Source organism: Alligator sinensis, unplaced genomic scaffold (genome assembly GCF_000455745.1).
Source record: "Alligator sinensis unplaced genomic scaffold, ASM45574v1 scaffold150_1, whole genome shotgun sequence".
NCBI lineage: Eukaryota > Metazoa > Chordata > Crocodylia > Alligatoridae > Alligator > Alligator sinensis.
In genome coordinates, this window is record NW_005841840.1 from 5,626,311 (window position 1) to 5,650,536 (window position 24,226).

At 39.8% G+C, this 24,226-nt stretch overlaps 1 protein-coding gene across 5 annotated transcripts in view; it reads left to right on the plus strand.

The window, feature by feature from the left end:
* Positions 1-23,998, plus strand: part of SPATA5 (spermatogenesis associated 5) — a 328,502-nt gene extending 304,504 nt beyond the window's left edge. For all 5 annotated transcript variants that reach the window (XM_025204774.1, XM_025204765.1, XM_025204785.1 and 2 more), the window contains one exon: positions 19,270-23,998. In XM_025204774.1, coding sequence (XP_025060559.1) covers positions 19,270-19,446 — 177 coding nt within the window. In that variant the 3' untranslated portion in view covers positions 19,447-23,998. The remainder of the gene's footprint in view (positions 1-19,269) is intronic.
* Positions 23,999-24,226: the final 228 nt, after the last annotated feature.

A 24,226-nucleotide genomic window follows, 5' to 3' on the forward strand; every position in this document is an offset into this window, starting at 1 on the left:
CAATTTGATATTGGGTGTCAGGGAGGGTGGTTGGGACATTCCCTTATTCTTCCACCACTGAATGATTTAAAAACAAAGGAAACCTAGCACTTACTCTGAAATTCAGTGCATGTACACCATCTGCTATAGACTCCCAATGCACTGTTTGTAGAAAAGTCCTTTTCTCTCTTTCATTAATTAATTAGCTAGGAAGTTGTAATAAGGATTATATTCATTTGCACCTGAATTCTACACGCACACACATTTACACATGCCCTTTGAGTGGTGTATTGACTCAAAGCAGTATAACCAATCTGCCTTCAATGCCTGACTGGAGAGCAACAGACCAAGAATACCTACACAGCAGTCTGCACCTTGCTGCACAGTCTTCTTCAGGGCCTCCACTCACATTAGAGCACTGGAGATTTGTGTGCTAAAGCAGGGGTGGCCAACCTATGTGGCTAGGTATGGCCAACCTCTATGGCAGCGTTTCTCAACCTGTGGGTTGGGACCCAAAAGTGGCTCACATAAATATTTCAAAGGGTCCCAAGCTGCAGCAGGGTAGACAGGGCACACAAAGGCACATGCCCCTTCCATCAGGGGAAGGGGTGGAGGAAAGCTGCATGGCTGGGCTGGCAGCACCAGGGCCTGTGCTTGCAGGGGCAGGCCAGCTGGGAGATACTGCTTGGGGGGGTGGGAGGGGCCGTGCTCAGGCTGCCTGGCACTGCGCAGCAGCCCCAGCCCAGGGAGGGGGGCGTGCCACAGGCCTCTCCTGCTCCTCCTCCCTCCAGCCCATGCTGGGGCTAAACTTGCTCTGTTGCCACTCGCATGAGCCAGAGCTGACGCAGCTGCTGCGCTCTGGCTTGAGCGGGACAGGTGCAGCTGGGGGCCCCTCCAGCAGGCTTGGTGGGGGCGGGCAGGAGGCTGCGGGTTGGGAGTAAGGGACACCAGCATGGCACAGGGGACTGTGGTTTGGACATTGGCAGGGCTGGGGGGTGTTGGTCAGGACAGGCCATAGATCTTTGCAAATGTGTCCCAGTAGGAAAAAGGTTGAGAACCACTGCTCTAGGGTTTGCGTGACTTCCAGTGGTGACATTCTTTGGAGTCTCACATCTCTTCATTTTTCTCTTTTCTCCTCTCCCCTCTCTCTCCTGTCTCCTTTGATATTGTCTCGTCTCACTTTTTGCTCTTTAATCTTGCTATTGGTCCTTACTCTTTATAGTTCTATAGCAAATCACCTTCCTCATGGCTTGCTTGCTCGCTGTCTCTCCCTGCCTTTCTCCATCATCTTAAGACTGCTGTAATCTCTTCAAGTGCTTGTTTCTGCCCAGCTGGAGCCAATCCCCGTGATAATATATGATTCTACCGAGGCATAGCTTCTTTAGGCAATCAGAAGAATGGGAAATAAATAATACTGTATTTTTCATGCATATAGCATGTCCCCAAATGAAAAATATGCCTTGTGTTTTTGAAAGCAGAATGTAGAAAAAAGAGATTTTGGTAGCTCCACGGCCTAGAGCTGACTTTTTCATGGGGCAGTCCAAAATCATTGAATCATAGAAAATTAGGGTTGGAAGGGACCTTAGGAGATCATCTAGTCCAACCTGCTGCTCAAAGCACCATCCCCAACTATATCATCCCATCCAGTGCTTTGTCTAGCTGGGTCTTAAAAACTTCCAAGCATGGAAATTCCAAAATCTCTCTGCGTGTCACCTGTTCTAGTGCTTTAGTACTCTCCTAGTGAGAAAAAATTTCCTAATATCTAACCTAAACTTCCCTTGCTGCAACTTGAAACTATTGTTCCTTGTTCTGTCATCTGCCACCACTGAGAACAGTTTAACTTCATCCCCTTTTGAACCCCCCCCGCCTTCAGGTAGTTGAAGACTGCTATCAAATCCCCCCCCTCGGTCTTTTCTTCCGCAGACTAAATAAGCTCAGTTCCCTCAGCCTCTCCTCAGAAGTCATGTGACCCAGCTGCCAAACCATTTTCATTTTCCTCCACTGGACTCTCTCCAGTTTCTCCACAATCTTTTTGTAGTGGAGTGCCAAAACTGGATACAGTACTGCAGATGTGGTCTCACCAGTGCAGAACAGAGGGGAATAATTGCTTCCCTTGATCTGCTTGCAACACTCTTACTTATGCAGCCCAGTATGCTGTTAGCCTTCTTTACAACAAGGGCACACTGTTGGCTTATATTCAACTTATTATCCACTGTAACCCCCAGGTCCTTTTCTGCAGAGCTGCTGCTTAGCCAGTCAGTCCCCAGCCTGTACTGGTGCATGGTAAGAGTAAAAAAAAAAAGAGCAATATAAGGGTCAAATACACTAAGCACCCTATGAGGTTATGTGGCTGCTAGAGGAGCAATGGAGATAATTCTGGATTTTTTTTCTTTTGGCAGAACTGCCGAAAACTGCTGCTAGTTTGAGAGTAGCTATGAAAGAGTTAACACTGGACTGCACCCCTCCTGCTTGCTGTCATGTAGAAAGAAGCTGACAGGTTTTTTTGCAGCATCGTGTCTTCATGCTTCTACTTCTCCCTGGTTCGTGGTAAAGAAAATCAGATTCCCTGATTAAGACACACTCTAGTTTTGGATGGCTGATTTTTGGGTAAAGGCTGTATATGGTATGCCATGCATAATACCATGTATGAAAATGTCCACAGGTAAAAACTAAGGACAATAGTAGTTCACAACTACCAAAGAGAAGTATGCATATTAAATGTGTCTTGTAATAGTCTATCATTTTGCAAGTTCAAGTGCTGTTAGCATTTAAAGTACATAAAAAAACCTAACTGGCATTGGTATAACAGCAGAAATTTTTGGCATAGACCTGATCTTGGGCTTGGCCATAACAGTGAGTCCCTCACTTTTCCAGCTGATTTGTAGAGTCCTGAGGAACTCTTAAAATCTCCTCAAGCTATGTACAGAAATAGTCCAAAGTAATACCTTAACCAGATATCCATAAAATTAAAATATGTTTAGTAATCTAAGAACATTTGCCTACCCTATTTCTTTACTGTCTGAGTGTGTTCTATGTTTCCCTGTTTTATGACTTAAATGCCATCATCTTCAATAACAATTCAAATGACCTTTTAGAATGTCCATGTTCTTATTGGCTTATGACTCATTTCCTATTGTTTTTCAAGCTAAGCCCCACCCCTTTAACATACATGTGTATCTGTAAAAATAGTTAAGCAGATGGCAGTATAGATTTGCACCTTACAAACTAACTAAATCAGTGATGTATAGCATGAGTTTAATGAGCCTGAGCTCACTTCATCAGATGCTGTGAGTAGTGTATCACAGAGTAGTGTATCAAATAGAGTGATTTGAACAGAGAAGACAGGCGGGGGGCAGTGAAGATGTAAACAGTTAATAAACACATAGGGACAAAGAGGTCACAAAAGCTAATCCAAGTAATGGGATAAAAATCTGTAGTCCCTGTTTAGACCATACTACACACGCGATTTACTGCAGTTAACTAATTAGCTCCGCAATAAAGTGTCACAGTCTTCACGTGAGCCAGCATTAGAGCACAGTAAATTAATTAGCTACTGTAAAACAGTACTGTCGGGGACAGTAAGATCTTACGGTGTAGTTACTTAATTCACTGAAATGCATGTATAGATGATGACAGGGGCTGGGTGGGGCACAATTGTGCTAAAGTGTGGGGGCTGCCGCCGCACAGGTCCTCATTTAGCACTTCTGTGTGCCAGCCAGCCTCTCTACTGCCCAACACCATCACCTGGAGCCTGGGGCTGACCCTCTGAGCCTGCTGCCAACCCAGGGCTGCTCTGCCTCACGTTAAACTTCTGCTGTCCCAGGCATACATGTAGACACTGTGCACCAGAGCTGATGATTCCAGCTCCAACTGCTCCAGAGTTCATTGCGTCGCATTAATTTCACGTGTCGATACACCCACCCACTTAATACAATCCAATCTGCAGATGATGCCTTGTTCTGCAATTTCCTGTTTAAATCAGTTCATAAAAGTTTGCTGCCTTAGAACAGCCACCCTGATGTTAAAGAAGCAATGTCCAGGGAGGTTAAAATATTCTGCCCCACACCTTTTTGTCTTTCTGGAACTGATATCAGATAGGTATTCATTCTTTCTTTCATGGACAGATTGTCCTATCTGTCCAGTGTAGGCAGCAGTGGGGCACTGTAAGCAGCTGATCATGTATATGACATTGGTAGAGGTGCACTTGAATCCAACCAGCTTTCTATCCACCTTACAGTCCGTTCATCCAACTTATACTTCCTCAGCTTGCCCGCAAGAATGCTGTGCGAGACAGTATCAAGAGCCTTGCTAAAGTCAAGGTATATTATATCCATTGTTTTCTCAACACCCACAAAGCCAGTTATGTCATCATAGAAGGCAATCAAGTTGGTCAGGCATGACTTGCCCTTGGTGAATCCATGCTGACTGTTCCTGATCACTTTCTTCTCTTCCAAGTGCTTAGAAATGAATTCTTTGAGGACCTGCTCCATGATTTTTCCAGGGACTGAGGTGAGGCTGATTGGTCTGTAGTTCCCTGGATCCTCCTTTTTCCCTTTCTTACAGAATGGCACTATGTTTGCCCTTTTCTAGTTGTCTGGGACCTTCCCCAATTGCCACAAGTTTTCAAAGATAATGGCCTGCGGCTCTGAAATCACATCAGCCAACTCCCAAATTCTTTCTGGGGGTATTGTAATGGTAGAAATCCTTGCTGCAGATCCTAAAGGTGTACATCTCAGTTGGTAGGATCAGAGCAGATACGGTTGTGGTTTAGGGATTGGCTGTAGGCAATGGATTTAGTAGGGTGCTTAGGATGGAAGCTGGTGGCATGAAAGTAGCTGTGGCAGTTGTTGGGTTTCTAATACAGTGTGATGGTGATGCGGCCTTTGCAAACCTTGGTACCTAGCAAATGAGTTTACTGGGTGATGTCCCTATCGTGTTTTTCTCCTTATTTAAAACTCTCTATATAAAAGTTTGCTTGTGTTATTTGTCTTATGGCTTTCTGAATAGCCAAGATGGCAGGCAGCCATGGTCCCTATTCCAAAAAATAGCTCACCTCAGTAGATCAAAACTGAATAAAAACCTCTGCCTTCTGGAAGCTATCTAGGTGGTCAAGTAGAAGAAGAGAGTTTGGTTATCTACAGATTTTCCTGTCTTCTTTTTACTGGCTGGAACCACATAGAAATTCAGACCATTAGAAGCATTATAATGGTCTGTGTGATTCAGAGGCAGTGAAGAACATTGATCCATGGTCTTGGGCTCCACAATTCAAAAAGGATGTGGAGAAGCTTGAGAGAGTCCAGAGGAGAGCCACGGGCATGATCAGAGGGAAGGAAAACAGGCCTTATGATAAGAGGCTGAGAGCCATGGGACTCTTCAGCCTGGAAAAGCGCAGGCTCAGGGCGGACCTGGTGGCGGTCTATAAGTATGTAAGGGGTGTGCATCAGGATCTGAGGGAACGTCTGTTCACCAGAGCACCCCAAGGGATGACAAGATCAAACGGTCATAAACGCCTCCAAGGCTGTTTCAGGCTGGACATAAGGAAGAACTTATTTACTGTCCGAGCCCCCAAGGTCTGGAACAGACTGCCTCCAGAGGTGGTGCAAGCTCCTATTCTGGACTCCTTTCAGAGACATTTAGACGTTTATGGGATCCCTTGATCCTAGCTGACTTCCTGCCCCTGGGGCAGGGGGCTGGACTCAATTATCTTCCGAGGTCCCTTCCAGCCCTAATGTCTAAACAAAGATGTTTCCTACCCAGTAAAAAAGGGTTTCTTTTCCTCTCATGAAGAATTTAGGAATGGAGTGCTTTTCATCAAAACAGGGAAACGCAGACTTTATTTTGATAGGAGCCAAAAAGACTATTGTTTCTTCTCCTAAAAAAGAGTTATCAAACAGGGAGAATTGAGGCCCAACTGATTAGATATCCGGAAGCTGTAGAATATCCTGTCTTCCCACGCTAGATATGGTATCTTCTCACTATATCACCTGATGTCATGTAAAGGAAGACATGCTACTGAGAAGACAGCAGCTTTAAGCAGCTGCTTAATGCCTACACTGTAATGTCTTTCATAAGGCAGCAGCTGCAAAGGCTAGTTTTTTTCAAGATAGAGCTCTATGATAGCATTGCCTACAGCTAATGACGTCCTCCAAGGGTGTGTACGTAAGTTGCATTTTACATGCAATGAGGCCACTGAAAGTGCTGTAACACAAAAAATGTTCATGACTGCAGCACACTTTTAAAATGGCTGATCATGCAAAAATTTAACCATTGTCTGATGTAGTATTAGACAGGGGTGCTCTAATGCAGAGTGCCTTAGGGAACCAGTGTATAGGTTCCTTGAAAGAGTTAATTTTGGGTGATTCCACCCACATCCCATGCGGCTGTCTAGGGCTGGGCTGGTGCTCTCATTGGCCTTGGTGGGAGCTTGTGTGGCAGATGGGCACTGTTCCTTCTGCTGTACAAGGCTCTTGACAATGGCAGGGGGAAGGGAGCATCCCCACCCCACCATGCAGGCCCAGCCTCTGCCCTAAAACCCCAGAAGGGGTGGTTGGGGTGGGCCATGGATCAGGGAGCTCCCTCCCCTCTCCCCCAGCTGCCTCTGACAGGTGCCAGCTGGCGGCAGGGTAGGTTGGGGATAGGGGGAGTTCAGCAGCCTCTTGGGAGGCTGCTGGAGTGCCCCTACCTTAGACAGGCTCTGAGCCCTCCCCCTCATCCAACACGGAAACACATGTTAGGTTCAATGGGAGCTCTAAATCATGGTACTTTGTGTAAAGCGCCATAGTTAAAGTGCCTCCCCGACAAGTTGCCTAAACTTCTGTACACAACCCAAGTCTTGGAAAAAATGTAATTGCATAATTCAATCCATCTTGCTGGGGGCATTCAGCAAACTAATGTTGGCTCCCTGCACACATCCTCAGGAGTAACACTGTGCTGTAAGTGAGAACACTCTGGGATGTTAATTGTATTTAATTAAAATGTGCATTTTTATGTCCATATATGTTCATAGTCTTTCTCTCTCTTTTTTTTTTTTTTCCTAAGAAAACAAGCTACACTTTCTCCTTGCAAAAATTAAATCATTTTCAAGGTAACTAGAAATGTAGCTTAATCATATATGGAAACATGTATGGTTTTTTTTTTTAAGTTTCACAAATATAGCTGAAACTCGAAGTTGGCAGAGAAAGCTGTTTAAAAATATTTTGTCCCAGCATGTAAAAACTCGTTTTGTTACAGAATTCTTTTGTGAAAGGCGCAGCTATGACATGTCTCTGCCAGAGTGATGGGATCCATATCAACTTAGTTTTGGAAAATAAGCTGCATTTTGGACTTGTAGTTACAAATGTTACATTGGATTTTACATGTTTAATATATTGCTTGGAAAGATACCCTGTCTAGTAATTTTTTAAAGACTGAAAAAGTAAAGCTTCCAACCACATTCAAAATTTCCTTTGTCTGTTTAAATGTGCTAGAATGCTTAGAAAGATGTAATATTAAAGTGGTACGTCTGAAGCATAGTTTCCCCAGTTAAGAGTGACACTGTGACAGTTGTAGCCTTCCGGCTTTTGTGTCTTCGCTGCACCATGATGCATACAGGTATGAGTCTAGCTCCACGTGGGCTAATTTACCCAGCTTCCATGGTTATCCAGTGTCCAGTACACAAGCCAGCCTGTTTGGAGCCCTGTATTGTGCAGTCTGGACCTGCCACATCACTGCCATGACTTGAGAGTGAAATGAGACCACCACAGGCATGGAACTGCAGGTCGCACTATCCTTGTTAGACCGTATGTCTAGAAGGTGTGATTAGCTTGAAAGATCCTTTGAAGCATGCTAAGATCTTATCTCAAACATACATACCATCTAGATCAGGTTTTTTTCAAACTGTGTTCTGTGGTGCCCTGGGCTTCTGTGATAGGTCATCAGGGGTTCTGCAAAGAGATTTGGGGTAATGGCAGAGCAGGCTGGCAGATGGTGTGCCACCATTGCCATGCTGGCTCGCCTATCTCCACATCAGCTCACATGGCCCGCAGAGCTAAGGGTAGGGATTCTGTGGCAGAAGAAATTATATGAAAGGACTCTATTACTTTAAGAAGTTTGAAAACCACTGTTTTATATAGACAAACAAACAAGCTAGTTGTAATGGCTTTGACATTTATGCTTCGGGATATCTTCCTCAAGCAGGGCACCTTGTTTTCTATTCTGGGATTTTATTTTATCTGCTCTTTCATGCCCAACAGCCATAATTAAAGTTTTTTCTGTTCTGTGCCAATTTTATTGAAAATATCTGTAGGGATATTAGTTCAATTATGCAAAGGCCAAAAAAAATGGCAGATAAACTTCACTGTAAACAAGTGCAAGGTAATGCACATAGAGAAAAACCTCCACTATATATGCACAGTGTTGGATTCTGAACTATCTGTTACAACTCAGAAAAGAGACTTTGAAGTCATCGTGGATAGTTCTTTAAAAGCATCAGCTCAATGTGCAGCAAAAACCAAAAAAGACAATAAAATGTTGGGCATCATTAAAAAGGGAATTGAAAACAAAATGGAGAATGTCATCATACCATTTTACAAATCTGTGGTGCTCCCACATCTAGAATACTGCATGCAGTTTTGGTCTCCATATCTCTAAAATAGTTTAGTTAGAATTGGAAAAGGTACAGAGAAGAGCAACCAGAATGATCAGGGGTATGGAGCTGTTGCATACCAGAAGAGACTAAAAGGGCTAGGACCCTAGCTTGGGAAGGAGAAGGCTAAAGGAGGTTTATGAGAGAGAGGTCTATAAAATTATGAAGGGTGTGGACCAAGTGAACAAAACTGTTATTTACCAAGTCCCAGAAGAATAGAACAAGGGGCATGTTCTGAAATTACTAGGTGATGGGTTTAAAACTAACAAGAGGAAGTACTTTTTATGCAATATGTAGTTAACTTGTGGAATTTATTGCCACGAGAGGTGGTGGAGGCAGATAGAGCCAGGTTCAAAAAAGGGACTAGATAGATTCATGAATGATAGGTATATTAATAACTATTGAACAGAACAGTTGCAGATGTTTCCTCTGGCATCTCTAAATCAATACCTGTGAATGCCAGGGAGGGTAATGAAGAGGAGATAGGTCACTTTACATCTATCCATTTCCATGCTAAAAGCATCTACTTTTGCCACTATTGGAGACAGGATAATAGGCTCGATGGACCATTGACTTTGAGCCAGTATGGCATTTCTCATGTACTTATGTTATTAAGTTTCTTCAGTTTGCTTTTATAATAAACTCTGTCAGAACCTGTGTCTGGCTAACAGAAACTGGTTGGACAATCTTTTGGATCATAGAGAATATACATAAATTGCATTGTGAGCCGTCCTCTTATGATATCAGGAAGTCTTCCTAAATAATGAATTGTAAGGTTTACTCTTCCTTACAAGCCGGTTTTTAAAAAATGAGTATTCTGTGTCGTGGCTTTTTTTGAACCTTTTTGTTTTTACCAGCAAAATAGAAAGTTTTATCCTATTTTATATAGATAATATTTTATTAAAATATTATTATAGAATGATGTGTATACATGAACAGAAAGTTCGCACATCTCAAGATCACAATGGTGATGCCTACTCAACTATGCATTGAGTAGGCATTTTTACTTGAATGAAATTAATGACATTCTAAAAATATAAAATAATTTAAAACCCAGGGAGAACTTTCTGTTTGAACTACAAGAGTGGTCCTCTTTCATACAGTTTCTCAGTAATACAGAATCCTTTATCTGTTAATCCTACATCACTCTTGTGAGTTAAAGTACTAAAAAATAAGTATTACAGGTTCACTAAATATATAGTTGCCGTTGTTTAGCATGCAGGCATTCACTGACTCAGAGGTTAAAACAATGGAAACAGTGTAAGAATCTGATGAATCAATACAAAGATTCTGTATAGAAAGTACAATATAATGCAAAGGGAGTACCATATTTACTTGAATATAAGATGACCTTGATTATAAGATAAGCCTCCAATAATTAGATTCTATATATGGAAAATTTATAAATTTGTTATAATTTTCCAGGTATAGAATCTAATTATTGGAGATTTGCCTTGAATTTGTTCCCCTGCCACTGCTACATCAAGGAAAATAAATCTGGGGTGCCAAGTAGCCCCTTAGCCCTCTGCCTCCACTAATTTCTTCCACCCACAGCCCCACCCCCACCTTACTCCTTACCCTAGGAGACTATGGTCTCCTAGGGTACACAGAAGTGAGGAGCATATTTGAAAAGCTGACCTTGACCATGCTGCTCCACATCACTGCCGGACTGCTCTTGGACTTTTCACCAACTGGCCAGGACCGGACTACAGAAGCTATGAATGTCCTAGTTTGCCCAGGATATATGGTCACGCTATCCATAAGTGTACTTTTAAGTGGCACCTAATTATATATAGAGAAACTATGCTGTGATATTAGTTCAAAGCCAAAAGGCTCATTATTTACTATATAGTTCATTGGGTTGGACTTCACCAGAGTCAACAGCATTTCAAGCCATGATGACCCCAAAGCTCAGCCCTGCTTAGTACATGTGAGATTTACTCCAGATATTCCCCAACAAAGGATCCATGTGCTAATTAGTCCTCCACTCATGACTGGAACCAGGTGTTCTTGTCATGAGTCCAGGGATCCTCCAAAAATGCATACATAGATGAGGCATTAGGGCATCCTGGTCCAGCTTAGCCTTGTGGAGGAGTGGGGCTGAGCCACACTAATCATATACTACAGGCTGAGAGAGGAGCCAACAGAGAGATTTTGGGTGAACTGTTTGGGGCCCTGTTTGGTGATATTTGCCAGACATTTAAGACAGGGGAAGAAACTGAAATCATTCCAAATGACAAATAATGTAGGAGTGAAGAGGAAGTCGAAATGTATGCAATATAGTGGCTCACCATGACTTGAAAAAGAGTCAGGTCTTAATGAGACTGTGTTTAATGGGCACTACTATACGTATTATTCAGATAGATTGCATTAATTTTTCTTTGTGGTAGGTTCCCATCAATAAGTTTGTCCAGGGTTTTATAGTCATGCTCAGTGCTGGCTGTATTTAATCATATTTGTTTTCCATTACTGAGCACATGCTGTTTTTAGTAGCAGATCAAAGATAGTGTATTTAATGTGTTTTCCTTGTATGCAAATGTAAGGCTTTCTTCCCCAAGTTGACTGGGGTGGTTGGGCAGGGGCATGTCGTCTTGGATTCAAGTAAATCTGGTATATTTTATTTACTCGTTGCATTTGTAAAACATTCTTTTCTTGAAAAAAATAACCAAAAAAGTATAACCTCTTAAAATGAAGCACATCACTGAATTCAGCATCATGAACAGACTAAAGCTTCCATAAGAAAAAGGATTTGGAGTGTTTTCTAGATGACATTTCTGTTTTCATATCAGTAAAAGCAGTTCTCAGGATTGTCAGTTATTCCATAGTTTTTGGAATTTCCTTTTTTGGAAAATATTACAGTAGGCTGATAATCCAAGAAAAGAAAACAGCCATTAGATATCATCACTGTAAAAAGTCTTATTACATTTGCAGACAAATTAGAATAATTAGAATTAAGATACCAGCAGTCAATTTTTAAACACATATTCAAACTGCCAATTCTAACTACTTAGAAACACTGTGATTCCACCTGATTTTAAGGAAAATTAAGTTGTCTTGGTATCTTAAGTTGTCTTGATAAACTTCGTAACGCATTTTTCTGCCACAAAACTCATACTGAAGGATACTTAGGTATTTCAGGCTTCTCACTCAACTGACTGCCTATGTCAGTTTTAGGCCACTCTCTATATACATACTTTTATCTTTTGTGCTTGTAGTCAATCCGCTGATCCAGATTCTAATTTTTAAGAGGCTTCTATTCATGGAGCCACATTCTGAATCCCTTATTCTGTCTGAGTTTCTTATCGTTTACTCTGATGTTACCTGGGGTACCGCTGTTGACTTCAGTGGAATTACTTCTGGCCTATGTAAGCATAAAAGAGAAGAGAATCAGGCAGTCTGATTTTGATAGGAGTTTGCTTAAATAAAAACAGACATCGTGGCCCTCAGACTTAGGCCCTTGAGTTATTCATGCCTTTTTAAAATGCTATTTATAAGCCTTTTCACTTTCTTGAACACTGAGTGGGAAAGTTGGCTCTCCAGTCCCATACATAATCTTTCTTGTAGGGTGTCTGGCAGGCACACACCACATGAACACAACCTTCCAGGTAGCCTTCATCCAAGAAGCACTGCAGTTTGCACTATTCACAAACCACGGGATACCATTCTGTTTTATGTTTCAAATCCCTTTCACATACAATCCCTTACAACATCTGCTTGGGAGGAGGGGTGAGATGGAGGGACAAGCTAAAAAGGAAGGGAATAGGAAAATGAAACACAATGTAGAGCCAGCCAATCAGTCTGCCAGTTAGTCCACATACAATCAGCACCAGCTGCAGCCCAATTAAATTTGATATTCACAGGTGTTTCCAACAGACGGTATGTTAACAAAACCACTTTCTTGAAAATACCTAAGACTTTAACACAGAAGCTCATTTCTTTTTAGGATTCTTTAAAGCCGTTTAGAGCACTTTAAATACAAAGAAGTTGAAAAGGAGTTACAGCCCACTGGAAAGAGCTGGTGCTTAATGCCAAAATAGATGAGAGTCAGCCAAGTTGAATCAGCCAGTGTAACCATTGGTCTAGCAGAGATGGGTTATCCTGCATGCTGTTTATTCAGGAAACAGTCACCAGTGCTGGGCATTTTTATTGTTTTCTTAGTGTTAGATCTCTCTCTTTTATCCATCAGATTTATAACATGACTGTGAGCTTCTGTGTGGCCCTACCAGTTACAGATCAATGTGTTGTGTTTCCATTCAGGTGGCAAGCTACAGTTTTTCTCTTCTGGAGTCATTGCATGACTTCAGTTCGTATAATAAAAATTCTAAATTGTTATTTTTGTTTTTTGTTGTGGTGGTTTGTTTGTTTTGTAGTTACCTGCTGATTTTTTTTATTACTGAACCAAGTTGTTAAAAAAGCATGTTACTTCCCACTATGCCCCATTTCAAATCCTTTGTTAGCATCTTGCCTTTGTTGAACATGTCTTATTAATAAAGTTAGAAAATAATTTCATGCTAAAAGGTGAATCAAACACAGAATAATTTATAGAACATTCTTTATCATTCCATTTAGAAAAAGAATTAGTATCATGTTTAAATATTTGCTTTAATTTTATTTTATTAGAGCACTAATAAAAAAAAAAACTGTGAGTTTAAATATGGCTCAAATGGGATTAACAGCATTCAGCTACCCCAGGGCTGTTAATCCCCAGACTATGTCCTGTATACCTCTTCTGTTATTACTTAATTATATGTTGCCTGTTCTGTTGGTGTTCGATTAATCACTTTGTTGCTTCTGACTTTCATAAATATGTTAATTATTATATTACCAGTCAGTACTGCCAATCTGTGTATCATGCTGAAATCAAAACTAAATAAACTTCAGTCACAATTTAACCTTTCAGATGACGGAATAATATTATTCTTCAGAGCATATAGAAATCCAAGACACTTGGCTCTTTTCCTTTTTTGTACTTAAAGATCAGATAATTGGATTTCCTAAGGTTCAGTGGTCAAGACATTTCACATCACGGGAAACTATTTCACCTCCCAAGACTTCAATTGTCTTATGTAATCCATTTATTGCTTTTCTCTGATCTTGTTGCTGTTGAAAGAATATATACTTGCACTTGCATACATTAAATTGTTATTTTCAGTAGGTTGGGGATAGTGTGATGTCACTGGATTACCGTTCCATACCACTTGGTTATTTTCTAACTTTGCTGCATGCCTATATTTGATGTCTCTGTGACAAAAAGAATATTTGAAAACTGAAAGAGAAAAACCTACCCAGCGTCTTATTGCCAATGCAAAAATGACCACTGCTTGGTTATATACCTGAATATGATTAAGAAGCTTTGTGAAACCCAAGATCTAGATGGCTATTTTCTTTAACAATATTCATTTATAATTAGATTTAGCCTGGAAATATATGTGGCTACATAGAGCACTTGCATTCAGCTGTCAATTCATGAGCCAGTACATTGGTGGGTAGTGGTAAAATCCAAGCAAGAAGCCTTTGAATCCTGGTTAAATTTGAGGTAAAATGAGATGATCGTGATGGGCCCATCTGGCTTTATAAATCTGTAAATCATTATGAGAAATGATCTGGTTTCTGTCTCCATTTGGTAAGATTCAGGGTAGGATGACTAAGAGTTTGGCAGAAATCTACCTAATTCCTTTTCCTCAGAAAGTTAAGGAATGCCTTTCATATACTATAGATAGTGGGAAATAGGCCAGATGATTTTTTTCCCCCTGAAAAATTGGCACAGTATTTCAAATGCATGTTCTTTGGCCTAAAGTTATTTAAGATTACTTGTCACTTTCCAGTCGAATCCTTTTGTGTCCTTGAGGAACATATTTAAGTTAATTTCCATAAAACGATACAAAGATGCAGGTAATAGCTCCTAGTTTTAAACAACAATAGGAGATTCAAGAACCTCTGTTCTTTTGTGGTCCCCTGGAAGTCTGTTTGCATTTCCAGTCAGTACATTTATTGGCTGGTCATGATGTCACAGAAAAGGGAAAGTCCTGTTCTGGCTCACATTGCGTGTGTCTACATGTGCTATTAATGCAGTTGAATAAACTCTAGTACAGTTCGCACTGAAGTTTTTTGCTCCTGGGCACCATGTTTATATGTGTGCGGGGGACCACAGCACGTTGAGCTCCATCAGGGCAGCCCTGGCTGACAGGAGGTCTGAGGGGTCAGCCTGCCAGCCCAGGGCTGCTCCTACCCAGCTCAGTGTGCTGCAGAGGGGCTGGCTGGGGCAAGAAGGTGCTTCACTGTGGGGCTAGCCAGCAGATAGCCCCCACACTAAAGCACCCTTATGCCCCAACCAGCCCCATCAGTGTCTACACGCGTGTTGCAGAGCACTAAATAATGCCTATGGCACCATTTATTAGTTTGCTGTGGCCTAACAGGACCATGTGTAGATGTTGAGATGATTGTGGAGCTAATTAGTCAGCTCCACAGTTAATGTGTCATGTAGACGTGCCCATTATCTTCTTTTTCCTTCCTTTGAGGATCACTGAAAGAGTGAACAAGAAAGGTATGAACTTCTCTTTTTCTGTGTATAAATGAACTTTCTGTCAATGGCTCTATCTGCCATTTCTGTATCTGAAAGCCTAGTTCAAGTAGTTTAACTTAGGAAGACTTTAACATTAATAGGAAACAAATGCAACATTTAATTACTTCCGAACTCAAGCCCAAATTTCTGTCTTCCACAAAAATCCTGACCATAGGCTTCAGGCAATACTCTTAAGTGAAATCAGTAATTTTCTGTGGATAATAAAGCTTCATATGAAAATAACTGATAATTTGCATCCATCTCTAGGAAGATTTTGTAAGTTATTATTCTTTGGGATGAGAGTTAGATAGCAGAGTGTTGCTTTGGGATAGTGTATGTGTAATTTTTTGACTCAGTGGACTTTAATGAGTAATGACCCATATCTCAGGTTCATCTCAGGATTTTTCTAAAAACTAGCTTAGACTTAGATCACATACAGATTTTGAATTTCTCCTGGGAGAGTCACTTCTTTCCCAGGAGAAACCACAAGTGTACAGATGTTCAGGAATTTTGTCCCAGAGTCCATTCCTGGAAAAAAATAACCTAGGAACAACCAAGGTTAACTCTCTGTGAGGAGAGTTTCTCCTGGGAGACTGAATGTTTATATATGTTCTCTTCTAAGAGAAGCCACAGGATAGTGCTCCAGCAACCCAAGATGCTTTGCTCCTCCACCCCCTGCTCTCTCCAGGGGGACAGCATGCCTGTCACTGAACTCTGCTGTTCCAGAGCAGAACACACCCCCTTCACAATTCCACATTATCCTTCAGGGAGATGCAGGTTGACTCAGCAGTCTGTGCACTGCTGCCAGGTGGCCTTGGGAGCCTGCAGAGCATGCTGAGATATGTGCACAGGGGCCCTTAGGTCTGCATTAAGCTCACTACTCTTCAGGGACTCAGTATTCAAATGCCTGTTCAGCCATCTCTGTGCACATTTTTCAACCAGGAGAACAAACCCAGGAGAACTCTCCCAGATCATTTGAACATATGCTCCCAGCCTCATTCAACCTTAGTATCTGTTTTTCTTCTGGCATCATTTTCGCCATTTCTGAAGAATCCTAAAATTGGCAAGGAATGGCTTCTGCATAAGCAACTTCATGTCCATTGTAATGGATCCAGTTATTTCATATTATTGTGCTAGGCTTTCATGAGTGATGTAGATAAACATGCTATTCCAGGTTCTTTTTCTTGGTGTGTAAGTAGGTTTTTAAATCTAATAAGAAACGTATGTGTTGATTTTTAGTTTTGCCTATGCAAGGTTCTGGGTGGTGATACAACTGTATAAGCAGCAGGAAGGGTTTTTTTTTTAGATTTAGTCTCCAATTATATTTCTTGGTACAAAGTGGCTGTCTGGGAACCAGCTATTAGTAATGGGCTGAAATTCATGATGGAAGGAATCATTTTGCCTGCTGTTTGACCAACTATGCTTCACGCCTGATGTGTCTATGAAAACTGTAAAAGATACACTTGGGATGTAACCTGCTTCTGTCAGCAGCTTTCTCCCCCCCTAGAAGCTGACTTGCAGGACCCCAGGATTATGTTGCTGCTCAGCAGAAAAGGATCGCTGATGTCAAAATGGGAAGTGGTAGAAGAAGAGCCATGGGAAAGAAATGCAATAAAATAATGAATGCTTTTGTGGGCCAGATTTTACAAGGTGGATGTGGGGAAAACATTGATTTCCCCACATCCTGAGTACATTGATTTCCACAATGTTGTGCTGGTATTTCTTTCAGGTAGGGAGAAATACTTACTTTCCCACTCAGGAATCTCCCAGCAGCTCCCCAAATGTAGTCAAGTTGTTTCCACAAAGCACGGATAAAAGGCCTGTTAAAGAACTACTCATTTCCCGGTCTATGATGGGATTTTCTGTCCCTTTTTCTTTTCATGTTGCCACTCTAAACTATGTATCTGGCCTGATTTTTAGGCAAAATTACATTTTAAAAATCTAATACTGAATCTCCAATGAAACAACTGCTGTGAAATGATATAAACATATCTGTCTAAACAATAAAATTGGGCCAAAAATACAAGCACAGTAGTGCCGAACTAGTTTAGTCCCAAATTAATTTCAGTTCCCTCTGGTCAGGTATCTTTTGTGGCCATTTTCTACAAATGTAACTAGAATGTCTACAATTCTCTACAAATATAACTAACCAAAACACTTGTGGGCTGAGGGAAAATCTGTTTGTATACGTAAATACTCAGAATTTTTCCCCGTTTCCTTTCCTAAGCTTCCACTTCAGAAACCTGATATTGTCAGTCAGCAGTTAAATGGGAAACTATGCCATGTAACTAGTGACTAATTGAACATTGATAAACAGGGAGCAAGAAATAAAGTACAGTATTAGCATATTAGAGTATTTTAATTTTGAGTAGTAAAAAGGTCAGGTTTTGACTGCAACCAAGAAAAGAGGCAAACTTCATCAAATTATTTCAGTGGAATAATTTACACATCTCTCAAATACACCAGAAAATTAAATTGGGTGTATCATTTTACTGGTATTTGTTTGTATTTGGTAATTTCCAGTTTAGTGGAGCCTTCTGAGTCTGTTCCCAAGAACAAAACTAGAAACAAAGGATGGCTTTCAGAGGTTAATTATGGTTACTGTTTCTGATATTCTTGGCAAGAACATACAGGCAACATAAAAACCATTAAAAGCATTTGCAGATGGGCCAATTCTTCTAAAGTGTATTTCTGTATGAGTGAAACAGAGAAGATAAGGGTAGTAGTAGCTTTTGCTTCCTCTTCTCTGAAGTCTCATTACATCTACCAGACTGGTGCCCCTCCTCACTCCACTGTTTTTCTTAACAGTAAAAATATACAGTCTATTAGCCACTGGATTACTGGTGTTCCAGTGATACGCTGTTTCAGTAGCCCTGATGTTCCAGATAATTAATAGGTTGTTTAGGTAGAACTTACTAATAAAAAACTATTTTCTCAGGTTTTTTTATGGCAAACGTGAAACAGCATTGGAAAACAAGTGATCAGTGTGTACAAATGAGTTTTTCCACTTAGTACCATGAAAAAGCATACTGTATACGATGTACATGAGATGAAATGAGCCTGAGCTTCAAAGATACTTTCATTAGCTTCTAGAATTAGGTAATACTTATGACCATAAGGAGTTGGTACACCAAATCTCAGCAATCCTTTCACAGTTTATTGTCTTTGAGGTACTGAAATACATTAAAATGCGTAACAGCAGTGTTTCGTTTCCCTGCTCATTAGAGCAGCACAAAACTAATAGTAATATTGTTGTAACTTGACAAAGCCATCTAAATCCATGCATGTTTTCTTGTGAAAGCTTCCTAAACATGCTGCTAAATCCTCTAAAAAACTACTAAATGGCTTTGGCAACCATTAGCACAGCATAAGCAGTGGAACTCTTTTCAGTAAGTGAACAAACAGAGAAAATATGCTGAATGGCTGGACAAATGTGTTTCAGCTGGCTCTTTCATTTACAGATATAAGGGAGCAGTCAATATCAATCACTGTTTTCCCTGTTGCACTGGAAATCACAATATCTCTTTTCATTCCACAAGCTCTTTTCACCACAGTAATGTCTTTAGAATGACACTGGCATCAGTCTGTTTCCGCTGTCTGAAGTCCAGAGAGCTTAAAAACACATTTCAGGGTATGAGACCTTAACCCTCTTCCCTTTCTACACACCCCTCTCCTCCTAGCTTTCCTCTTTGAATTAATTGTTTTTTCTCTCCCAGCATAGGATTTAAGGTGGAAAGCAGTCACAAGACCTGGGACTATCTGTTCTTGTGTTTTAGGGACAGAGATATTTGTCAGATTGGTTGTGCCTACATATTGGAATTTTCATGTCTCAACTGTTGCAGAGAGTTGAAAAACACAAGGCTAGCATGACAACCAAAAGTAATTGTAATACTTTAAATAAAGTGCAGTGTTGTTGAATCTAAAGTTTAATCAACAGGCTCATTTTTAGAAGTTTTGAGCACCTATAAGTCCCACTAATTTCAAAAGAAAGGGAGTTACTAAGCTTACGCAGGAAATCAGGCTGTTGGCATACACACATGTTCTTTAGTGACGACGTAACTTAGAACTGATTATATATAAATTATTTTTTTGTCTTTATTTGCAGATAACGGCAGTCTGTAGAGAAGCAGCCCTCCTAGCTCTTCAGGAAGATATGCAGGCGAAATGTATTATGAGAAAACATTTTCAGCAAGCATTGACTATTGTGAGGCCTAGAATTCCTGATTCACTTATACAGTTTTATTCAAACTATCACCAGGAGAGTGGACTGCATGCACTCTGAGAAGTGAATACATATATGCGTGGACCCATTATGTACATCTTTGTAAAGTTCTTGTGTGCCAAAGAATTTCTTATTGTGAATTCAATGAACTCTAAGGCAAAAGCTTCATAATAATTATTTGTGGTGACTGGGTATTGTATGAGCTAAGTATATACTGGTAACTTTACAATAAAATAGCATAATTGGAATTGCTGTAATTCAGACTGCTCTTTGCACTAGCTTTGTCTAAAAAGAAATGCTGTCAGAAGAAAAAAGAATGACAACGTTCCTAATTTTTAGGCTGACCCTTAATCTTCTGGATGAGTTTTGCAGTAGTAACAAGTGTCCCTACATTCTCAATGTTTGTGTGTCTGGATGTCAATTTCATGCCAAGGAACATCACATTGCTGACAAGAAAGGCACAGAGCTTGGGAGTGGCATGAATACATGCTGAAAATTATACTGAAATCTTTTGATTTATGACACCTCAAAAAGTTGCCAAACAGGCCTGCCAGACATCCAAGCGTTCCGAGAAAAAGTTAAGGTGTCTTGATTGATTACAGTGCATGGTTTAACTTCAGTCTCAGGTACCTCCTATACAAACATTATAAGATCAAAATAGAAATTATAGGGACAGATTTTAGAAGCACAGCATTAGGTCTTTAATGAAGACTGGGGAAAAAGGATTACTTTTAATTCTTGGTTACTTTATAATCAATTCTAGGAATATGTGAATTCATTTGTAGTTGAAGAATGAATATAGTATCTTGTTGATTAGGCAAAAGGTACTTTATGAATCAATGCATTTTCTTATATTTGTTGTTTTTTCATACACAGGATTATTTATCTTACCAAATACTCTTTTTATCTATAGAGGAGATATTGTAAAATAAGATGTAAAAGAAGCTTTAGAGAGAGAGTCATTATTTCTTGATATGTAGCAAAAGATTAAATCATCAAAGAATATGCATTTAAACTTTACCACTAAAAAATAGCTTTGGAAATTCGTAAGAAAATGTAATGAATAAGGTTATCTGTTGTAATTGACCACAAATATTGTGGAGACAGATACAGATTTAAAAATTATTTCGTCTCTATTTTGATTATTGAAACCACTTTGCATTCCTTCTTAGACATTAAAACCACTTTGGATTTCTTCTTAGACATGTATTCTCGCATCGAGTTGCAAAAACTGACCAAGCAGCACTAGTTGAAGATTTTTTTCCCCTGGCTATGGAAAGAAAAGATATTATATACCAGATATGATGCTACAGAGGCAGAATAATCATAATCAATGATAAATTTAAAAAGTCATATGATTTAGTTTTAGTTAGTAATTGCACACTTTCCTAATGTGTTTTTTTCCAGTGAAATGGAAAGGGTTGAAACATTAGCTAAATTGTGCTGTTACCTGTTGATATAATCAGGTAAAATCATTTCAGGTGTTATCATCTGTTGTTTTATTTTTTAATTTTGTTATTGTTGGCTGTGAAGACATCAGCTTCCTATGGTAATTACAGATGTGTTTATGCAAAAGTTTTATCTCTTTCTAATCTAGATTTTACTGTTTTCTCAGTTCCACTCTTACTAAATACAGCCTTGAATGGGAGATCCTCGCTTTAAATATCAAACATTTCTCTGATTTTTTTTATAATTTACTCTTGCTACAAGGAACATTTCAGATTGCTATAACCAAGAGATTATTGGGGGCAGAATTGTTTACTTTGCGTTTCATAGTACTTAGTGTATAGGCAGTTTCACTCTTTCTATGTTGTTTGCAAGGGTCTTTCACATAGCACCAGGTGAGAGAGAAAAACATTAAAGAAATAGTATAGTGGAAAATGTGGAAGAGGGACCCTGAGCCAGGTGTATTACCTGCAGTTATTTTTACCTTTTTTTTTTTTTTTTAATAAAATGGCTGTACTTCTAGTTGACGTTATTCCTTTAAAGCAGTGGTTTTCAGCCTTTTTGGATTCAGTGCACCCCTCTGAAAATGCTAGGTCTTGTTTTGCTCATATTTTTTACTTTACAAAATACTAGAGCAATTTTTCTGTTGCATAGAACACAGATGGACCACAACAGGTCAGCATGCATTTAACACTATGGATTTCTGTTGGAAATCTCTGGGTTTATCTTGTCAATCATGTTTGCAAACCTAACAGTACTGACACTGCTGGTACCCCCTGTTGGGGGAGGGGTCCTTAATCCTTAACATTGTAAACAAACACTGTTGACAAATGTGATTGCCTTTACAGATACTCTACATGCTGGTCTCGAGGAGAAATAAGTAATTATTGTTGTTTGGGACATGCTTTGATACCATAGTAAAAGGCATCAGTATGGAAACCTAGAGTAGTGCTTCTCAACCTATTTAGACTCAAAGCACCCCTTGTTAAACTCTAGGAACACCCTGGAAAATGTCACCTTAGTTTTCGCTCAATAACAGAGTGACTCTTCTGTTGCAAAGAACTCAGAAAGACCACACAACAGAGCAGAGTATTTTTTTAACATGATGGATTCCCATTTGAAATCTCTGGGTTTATCTTGTGAATTACGTTTGCACTCCTAAAAGGGTTAACATTCTGTGGCACCCCATGGCATGCTTGACAAGATCTCAGGGCACCGCAGAATGATGTGGCTTCCTGATTGAGAATCACTGACAGAGAAAGGGAGGTGAGACTTGCAGCCAGTTCTGTAAGTGAGAGTCCTGTTGCCATCAGTGAAACCTCCCTGTATGATAGGGAGGCTGCAGATTTGGGAGTGTTGGACATTAGAAATGGAGAGGGATTCTGGTGCCTGGTTGTCCTTTCTGCTTTGAAAAATTGTATTCTAGATTTCTTTTTTTTAGCTACAGCTTGCTTCCCTTGTTATGCCAGATCTCCTGTTTGATTTATTGAATGTTAAATATGAAAAGGTTTCCCTTATTGCTGCATTTTTGGAATACACAAAGCAGTTTCAGATTGATTTTTAACTTGATTTTCTTTCAATTCGTGGCATATGTATAAAATTAATAAACAATACATTGCTATCAAATACAAGTTTTGGGAAATTCAGATGATTCTATGCCAATTGGAAGCTTTCTTCATCCTAATAGTGGATAATCTGAGATTTAAATAATGTATGATAGCACAAACTTAGTTTCTTATGACAGACACAGTCCAGAGTTATCATCAAATAACAATTCAGAGCCTTCTCATCAGAATCAAGAGTTCATCTGCAACAAAACAAAATTTCAAACCATTTTGAAACTGCTTTGGAAAATACTGTTGCAAAACAGTGCCTGAAAAAGGCTTGAATTTGCATGATGTCCTGATCCTATAGAGCAGTGATTCTCAACCAGGTGCCGGGGCACACTGGTGTGCAGAGAGATTCTTTGAAGGGTGCCCCAAGAAGTGTGAAGAGATAAAGTCTGAGGTGATAAGCAGATAAAGGCAGGCTCAGGCTTTCCCTCTGTAACTGCTCCCAAACTGCCTGCCCCCCTGCAAGGAGGTAAGCCCTGCAACATAATAAATTCATTTTTGAAATGGGGTATTATTCAATTCACAAAGGCTATGGAGGACTGCCTTGAGTCTGAAAAGGGGGTGCCTTGTGTCTAGAAAGATTGAGAACCATTCCTGTAGAGGGTTAAATGTTGTGGACTCCAACTGATTAACGAATGTGGGGATGGTAGGACATGGCACTCTGAATTACATCATTATTTTTATGTCATCATTTTCTTTAATACAATTCAGAGCAAAATTTTCCACAGCCTGCTTTACCAGCACATGGTTCTTTAGAGTTGCACCAGTCTCTTGCAGGAAATCATATAAACCTCATGACCTGTACCATTAATGCTCAAACCAGGGTGATGCAGCACCCTGGGGTGCCATGAGATTCTCTTAAGGGTACTGCTCAATATTAGCACAGTTAGGTATGCAAACAGCTACACCTGATTCACAAGCTAAACTCAGAGATTTCAAATAAGAATCCATAGTGTCAAAAATATCCTGATGTGTTGTGGTCTTTTTGAGTTCTTTGCAACAGATAAAATTGCTCTGTTATTTTTCTGTCAAAAAGCAAGTGAAAATTAAGTCCTGGCATTTTCTGAGGGTGCCTTGAGTCTAAAAAGGTTTAGCACCATTGACCTAGGCATGGTAGGATGAAACCTGGAATGTGATGCTTAATTCTATTGATTTGGTTCTTGTAGGTTAATTGCCTAGAATATTGTTTGCTTTTATATGATATAATTCTTGCAACAAACACGAGTTTCATGAACAAGGAAAGTCCATTATGAAACAGAATATATCCCCCTTTCTCTCAAAGTAATTCTAATGCTTATTTTTTAATATTCTGTAGGGATAAATATGGGCTTCTCCTGCCCTTTATATCTCAAAGTTTGTCTTTGGCCTAACTACTGTTTGAATTGTGGCATTGTTCATGTTAAATTGTTTTTTTCTGCATTTCAGGCACATTTTGTTTAAATACAAAGTTTAACCTTTTTCTCCAATAACAACATCTTTCAAAATGGCAAAAGTATCTTTTGGCATGTTTGCTAAAAATGACCAGGAGAATATTTATAAACAAAATATTAAAATGTTTTCACTTCACTTGAAAAAAAGTTCAGTCTTGCATTTTTCCTAATGCATAAAACAGATTTTCACTGTAAGTACAATGTACAGTTTTTTAAATTGTGGAAAAAGAAGGTAGTGCATTTGAATAATTTCCTGTGACTCCTTAATTGGAGTAGAATAAAATGTATAGGTAGTTCAAAGACTAGGGGCAAACAACAGGGATAAAATAAAGATTATTTTAAGGAAGTTTA